This window comes from Etheostoma spectabile, chromosome 15, assembly GCF_008692095.1.
Source record: "Etheostoma spectabile isolate EspeVRDwgs_2016 chromosome 15, UIUC_Espe_1.0, whole genome shotgun sequence".
Classification (NCBI taxonomy): Eukaryota; Metazoa; Chordata; class Actinopteri; order Perciformes; family Percidae; genus Etheostoma; species Etheostoma spectabile.
Genome location: NC_045747.1, coordinates 33,580,622 through 33,586,988, shown reverse-complemented (window position 1 = coordinate 33,586,988; position 6,367 = coordinate 33,580,622). Strand labels below are relative to the sequence as shown.

The following is a 6,367-nucleotide window of genomic DNA, read 5'->3' as shown; positions in this document are numbered from 1 at the left end:
GGGGGATTCCCCCCCCTAGCTTTATCTGTAACTCTTGACATTTGACAACACAGGGAATTAACAAGTACATTCTCTAAGCTTTTTGGACATTGTGACGGTAGTCTGCATGTGAAACTGAAATGTATCAAGTTTTTTTTTTGTTGAGGTTTTCAACTTAACCTTTGACCTTCTCACTATTTGCTTTCACTTCAAAGTTAAGTGGAACATTTTGGTCGCCTAAAAATATGTCTTCGTTCAGCGTTTGTAGCACCATGTTAACCAAGCTAGCAAGCTAGTGCTAGCTGGTGAATTAAGGGAAACGTCTGTCAACACGTACATGCATACGAATGGTGCTTGTAGCAGGAGATCTGTGTTTACTAACTCTTTAGCGTTTAGCTTAGCTTCGCGTCGTTGAACCCATAGAGACGCTGGCGAAGTTGCAGTGTCATCATTCGCAGATCTGCTTTTTTGTCTAAATATGGTCACTTCTGGTTCCAAAATACTACGATGATGACGGTCAAAATGTCCACAAGTCCACAAATCACCGGGTGACATCACGGATGCTACGTCCACTATTTTTTTACAGTCTACGGTATGGACGCAAGTCGCTCTTACAAGAAAGCAGCGTTTTAGAATTGAGATGGCTTAATGTATACTAAGTATCAGTATGCACACATGTGGCCAGGGGGTGTAAACAGCTTATCATTGGAAGAAATATCATTTTCAATCTGTATACAGTGGCAACTGTAAGAATAAAATGTGAATTCCAGGAGGTTACGCTGATGTTACACTGGTGCTTTACCTTCAATGATTCCCCACTTTGTTTTACGTCCCAGCACCTTGTTTCCATTCACCTGGTGCTCCTTGTCGGTCCCCACCACAGCAAAGGGAATGCTTTCCTGGTCACACAAAATGACACACAAAATGCATTATGATGACATAACTGATTGCAGAAGCTGATCCCTGCACAGTAAAAACAATTTAAGGGTTGCCTATTGCAACCATGACATCATATGAGATCCTGTGAATTTTCTGACTATGACAGTGATGTAAACAACAAGAGATTCCAGAAATGATAAGCTGCGTGTACAGTATGTGTCACCCTCCTACTCATTAAGCATAGGCAGCTTTATCTGTATAGAACAGGCGATTTAAAGTGTTTTACGTTGTGTGTAAGTGTGTATGCGATCAAGATCTATAGTTATAAAAAAACCTTTTTTCTAAACAGCAATTGTGAAATGTCTGTTATAATACTGATGTTTTTTGGGCTGGGGCAACCAATCTATTCCACCCCCTGAACGGGTACCACATGGAGATTATGGAAATATGGACTCAGGCTGGCTCGAGTCCACACACACACAACCTGCGAGTTTAGTAGTAACGTTAGTTAGCGCTAGCATTAGCTGTGCTGTGCCTGATGCACCAAAACAATAATCATTGGTGCCGTTGCTCCATATGAAAAACATTCAATAGGAGAAAAAATACAACAAGTGTTGTTTCTTATTGCATAGCAAAATCCACTTTTTTTACGCAGGCACATGTTCCCTTTGTTTGGTTTTGTGCTACCTCTACAGAAATGTACAATGCTGTCTTGGCAGGAGTTTGGATTAATATAACTACATTATGTTGCTTTCAAGTTGTTGACAAAATCAAAAGAAATTGAGTCAAAAATAACTACTCGCTGGTTTGCACATGACGATTTTGCAGACAGAAAAGGTTTTCTTTTTCTTGCCGGTAAAAGAGAACAGTAGCTGTTGTACAGCGGGGCATCTCAGAATGTGAATTTTTAATGTGAGATGTCAACAAAACATTGTGCTGAATGTTTTTTTGTTGTTTTTGTACATATCGTATATGTTAACAAATTATGTTTTAAAGTGTAATTTAACCTCTGGTTTCTTCAGGCTCCAGTCAGGACGCACTTCGATGGGTCAGTATCAGCAAATAAATGATATTCTGATAAATATTGATATTGATCAAAATGGGAAAATATATCATGATCATATTTTTTTGCCATATTGCCCAGCACTAATGTACCTTGTTGCTTCCAAGTTCCCATCAAGTAGAGTGCACGCGCAGAGCCAGCATGCTAGGGTTAGGGCTAACGTGAGTATAAACTAAAAAATAAAATAACATAAAATAAAATAACCCCCCCAAAAAAGAAACTTTATATAAAATAAAGAAGGTTTCGAATGTAGACTATGGCACATAGTCCCTCTACAAGACAGGGCAACGAGATAAGCTAGTGAGTTGTGATAAGCAAACATGTATGGGATAATAGGTTGCACTTAGCTTGAAGTTTTCCACATAACGTGACATGACACTGTCATTAAACATTATAAACAAATCATAAACAGTTATGACATAACGCTTTTTTTAGTAAGCGTCATTCGGTGCTGTCATGACAAGTTATGGTTATTGTTGGGGTTAGGGTTAAGGTTATCATGCGTCATGACAGTGTCATGTCACTCACGTGTTGAAAACTTCGAGGAAAGTGTTGCGGGATAATCCAATCTGACATGAAGCGGACAGATCTTGAATCAGCGACAGGGGGTCAAGGTAGGCGGTATGGGCTCCGTGTGAGCACAAATATAGATTGAAAAAACTATTTTATTGATTTGAAAATGGTCCGCCAGAGTCTACGATCAATCCTTTGTCCATGGCAACAGGCCTTTTTTTGTCATTGTACACAAGTGCAGTACCTGTGCAACGAGACTAAAGCAACCCCTTTACCGTGTCAACACGAAATATTGAAATATAAAAAAATATAAAATGTAAGTAGTGCAGAAAACTGGATTCAACTATACACATATATAAAATAGTAAGAAGAGATAAAGGGTTCGTATTCACATTATGCAAAAATAGAGTTTGGTGTGTCAAATGATATGTATACAAAAAGGTGCACAGTTGACCAATCAGAATCAAGTATCAACCACTCAAGCAGTGTAATAAAATACAATGACACATACTGACCAAAAAGCAGACTGGGTGTTATTAAACTCTGTGTCAACTGTAATTTTCCTTTCATAAGGATTTTCATTTCTCCATTACTTTTTCCCACATTCTATATGTAGCAGAAGGAAGAGTCCTAAAAGACAAACATCCGTTGTTGCTGTGAGTTAATGTCAGGGGTGGAGACGTTACCCTGATCCTGTCGTTGAGCATGCGTTCCTCTGGATCATCGTCATACTCTTTCTGGGGGTAAACCCCAATCCCATTGGCTGCTAAGTCTTGTCTTATCTGTCAAAGGGACACAGGTCAAAGGGGGCAGGTTGATTGGTTAACACTGATGATCAGAAGATCACCTGGAGAACACGTAGGTGATCTGAAGAACACAGGCTGTGTGTGTGTGTGTGTGTGTGTGTTCCCTCACCCTCTCTTTGAACTCCTGTCTCTCCTCAATGGTGAGCGTGTCGGCTTTGGCGATGACGGGTACGATGCTCACTATCTTTCCCAACCTCTTCATGAACTCAACGTCGATGGGGCGTAACCTGGATACAAAGACAGATGTCAGGTCAGATTGAACGATGATGGAGGTCTACGGCACAAAATGTCACACCGTAAAAGTGTAAGGGATTCGGTATTTTAAGTCATGCTTGCGGCATGACTCTATTGATGGTAACACGCCTTTTTTTTTGGAAAGAAGCCTTGTGTTAGTGCAGAGGTGTGATTGTGGCCGACCTGTGTCCAGTCGCCGGGAGGAAGTAGATGCAGCAGTGGACTCTGCTGTCCGGTATCCTCCTCTTGCGGTTGATGTGCAGCTCCTCTCTCAGGTACTTCTCATACTGCTCGTTGATGTGCTTCACTATGGGCTCCCAGCTGGAAAGAGGATCAGAGGAGAGTGACTGGAATGTTCTGCTCAGGTTTTTTTTTTTGTTTATTAGTCCCCAATGGGGAAATTACTGCACTACGCTCTGTGTACACACTTTTGTTAGTACTCACACACACAGGCCTGAAATACACAAACATGCTCAGGACCTATACATGCACTATACATGGAGAGATGTCAGAGTGAGTGGGCTGCCAGTTGAACCAGCGCCCTGAGCGGTCGGGGGGGTACGGTGCCTTGCTCAAGGGCACCTGGCAGTGCCCAGGAGGTGAACTGGCATCTCTCCAGCCACCAATCCACGCTCCCAACTTTTTGGGTCCATACGGGGATTTGAACCAGTGACCCTCCGATTCCCAACCCAACTCCCTATGGACTGAACTACTGCCACCCCAAATGCCCAGGTTGGCATCATTCTATGATTTTCTTATTGTTAACCAATCCCATGAACAAAACACAATACAATACAATCTGTATAATAGCCCTGTATGTGGTCCCAAGTCACTGTTAGTTAAAAATAAAAATAGAAAATATGTATTTCTATTTTAACAAAGTTATCGACGCATCTTTTCTTAGAACGACTGGAAACTATTTTCAGCTGTGGATAATAACACATTTAGTGCTCTATTGAGTATTACTTGCAGCAGGACAATGTGTGATTAAGTCAAAATGCATTGTGTGTGTGTGTGTGTGTGTGTGTGTGTGTGTGTGTGTGTGTGTGTGTGTGTGTGTGTGTGTGTGTGTGTGGTAATGAAAGAACCAAGGTTAACTGTGTGGCTAACTGTGTATTCTGTACTCCGGCACATTGGATTCATTTTGGGATTTTCAGAAAAAAGTGACTGGCGTTTCACACTAATTTGACAAAAATATCCACGAGTGTACGGCTGCAGCCTGGAGCCTCCCATCTGGTGCCAGGAGGCATCTACTTTTCAAAATAAAACCTTGCGTCTAATATTATGTTTTAAAAACGGCATTTTCATTCTAAGATGGTGCCATGGTGGATTATCTGAAGGTTTTATTAATTGAGAGTATTATTTCATTATGAAAGCCTGGAAGTGCGCATCATGCTGCAAAATTTCACGGGAGTCGGGTTTTTGCAATTATAAAGCAAATAATGTCCCCGTCTGAAATTGGGCCAGTAAGGGACAGAATTGCCAAGGCGACTTGTTGTCCCAGTCCGTCCCTGCTTCTAAGCCATATGATTGTGTGAGATGATACTGTGGGTTTTGCATAATGTGTTTTATGGTTTGCGTATCTGTCTTCCAGCCATCTTGGCCAGAGCTCCCTTAAAATTGTAAACACTGTAATCTTGATTACAGTAATCTTAATCTTAAATAATTAACTAAATATGATGACCTTGTTAGGGCTTCTGGAGTACAGAGCTAAGAAAACACTAAGGCCTCAGGCTTAAAAGGGTTAAAGGTCACATGGCATGAACTTTATGGGATTTTTTAACATTAATTAATTAATGAGTTCCCCCAGCCTGCTTATGGTCCCCCAGTGGCTAGAAATGGTGATAGGTTTAAACCGAGCCCTGGGTATCCTGCTCTGCTTTTTAGAAAATGAAAGCTCAGATGGGCCGATCTGGAATCTCCCCCTTATGAGGTCATAAGGAGCAAGGTTACCTCCCGTTGCTCTGCTTTGCCAGCACCCCGTCCCCCAAAATATGATTTCTTGTCATGTCTTCAGTTGTTCTATAAAATGAAAGGCCTAAAATGCCCAAAATAATAAAAAAGGGAGTTGCTTTCTGGTTTGGATTCCAGTAACTGAACTTGAATTTTTGCAAATACTAATGCACCCAGATCTGGAAAGCACCCTCTTCTTCGCTCCTACCACTCACCAGTTCTCGTTGTTGATCTGGTCCCCAAATCCTGGGGTGTCGATCACCGTCAGCTTCATCTTCACGCCTTTCTCCTCAATCACTAGAGAGAGAAGGACAGAGAGGGTTACATGTGCAGTGGTTAGAATTTACAATATTAAAAGGGTAGTTCAAGAAACGTCAGACAGGTTTCCAACGAAAGGAACAGTAAAGACACGTAGATGTATCTATGTTCAGACACAGTTATTGGCCATAACCGGACACATCTGGTCTGACACAGTTTCCATTCTTTTCCTATGCATTCGTCCCCCCTTCCCCCCAATGCAAATATATTTAAATTATACACATGTTCGAATCTACTGTTAATTTTCGCATTTGTACCTTAGCATTTACATTTTTAATTAGTTTACCAAATTGACTTTGCAAGAAAGCAGTAACCCTCATGTTGTCCTTGGGTGAAATTGGACCCGTTTTCATTTTTTTTTTTTTCTTCAGTTAACTGTTATTTTGTTATTTTTTTGTCCCAAAAAATTGGCCGTCGAAATAAGCGTTACATTAAAAATGTTGAGAAGACAACACAAGGGTTAAGAAGGCTTGAGCGATATCATTTCCGATTTTTTTCTACATACACAGATTTTAAAAGACACCTTGGGCCAACTGCCTTTTTCATTTAAGCATGTTCCCAGGTCCTACACTAGTCTCATCACATTGTTGAGTAGAAGCAGGTGATGATATGTACTGAGGGG

The 6,367-nt window shown here is 41.0% G+C and overlaps 1 protein-coding gene across 3 annotated transcripts in view; it reads right to left on the bottom strand.

Annotated features, from left to right (window-relative positions):
- septin12 (septin 12) overlaps nucleotides 1–6,367 on the bottom strand; it is an 80,267-nt gene that overhangs the window by 1,823 nt on the left and 72,077 nt on the right. For all 3 annotated transcript variants that reach the window (XM_032536873.1, XM_032536875.1, XM_032536874.1), the window contains 5 exons: nucleotides 5,643–5,724; nucleotides 3,658–3,795; nucleotides 3,350–3,467; nucleotides 3,121–3,216; nucleotides 782–878 (listed from right to left, as the gene is read on the bottom strand). In XM_032536873.1, the coding sequence (XP_032392764.1) occupies nucleotides 782–878; nucleotides 3,121–3,216; nucleotides 3,350–3,467; nucleotides 3,658–3,795; nucleotides 5,643–5,724 (531 nt within the window). The remainder of the gene's footprint in view (nucleotides 1–781; nucleotides 879–3,120; nucleotides 3,217–3,349; nucleotides 3,468–3,657; nucleotides 3,796–5,642; nucleotides 5,725–6,367) is intronic.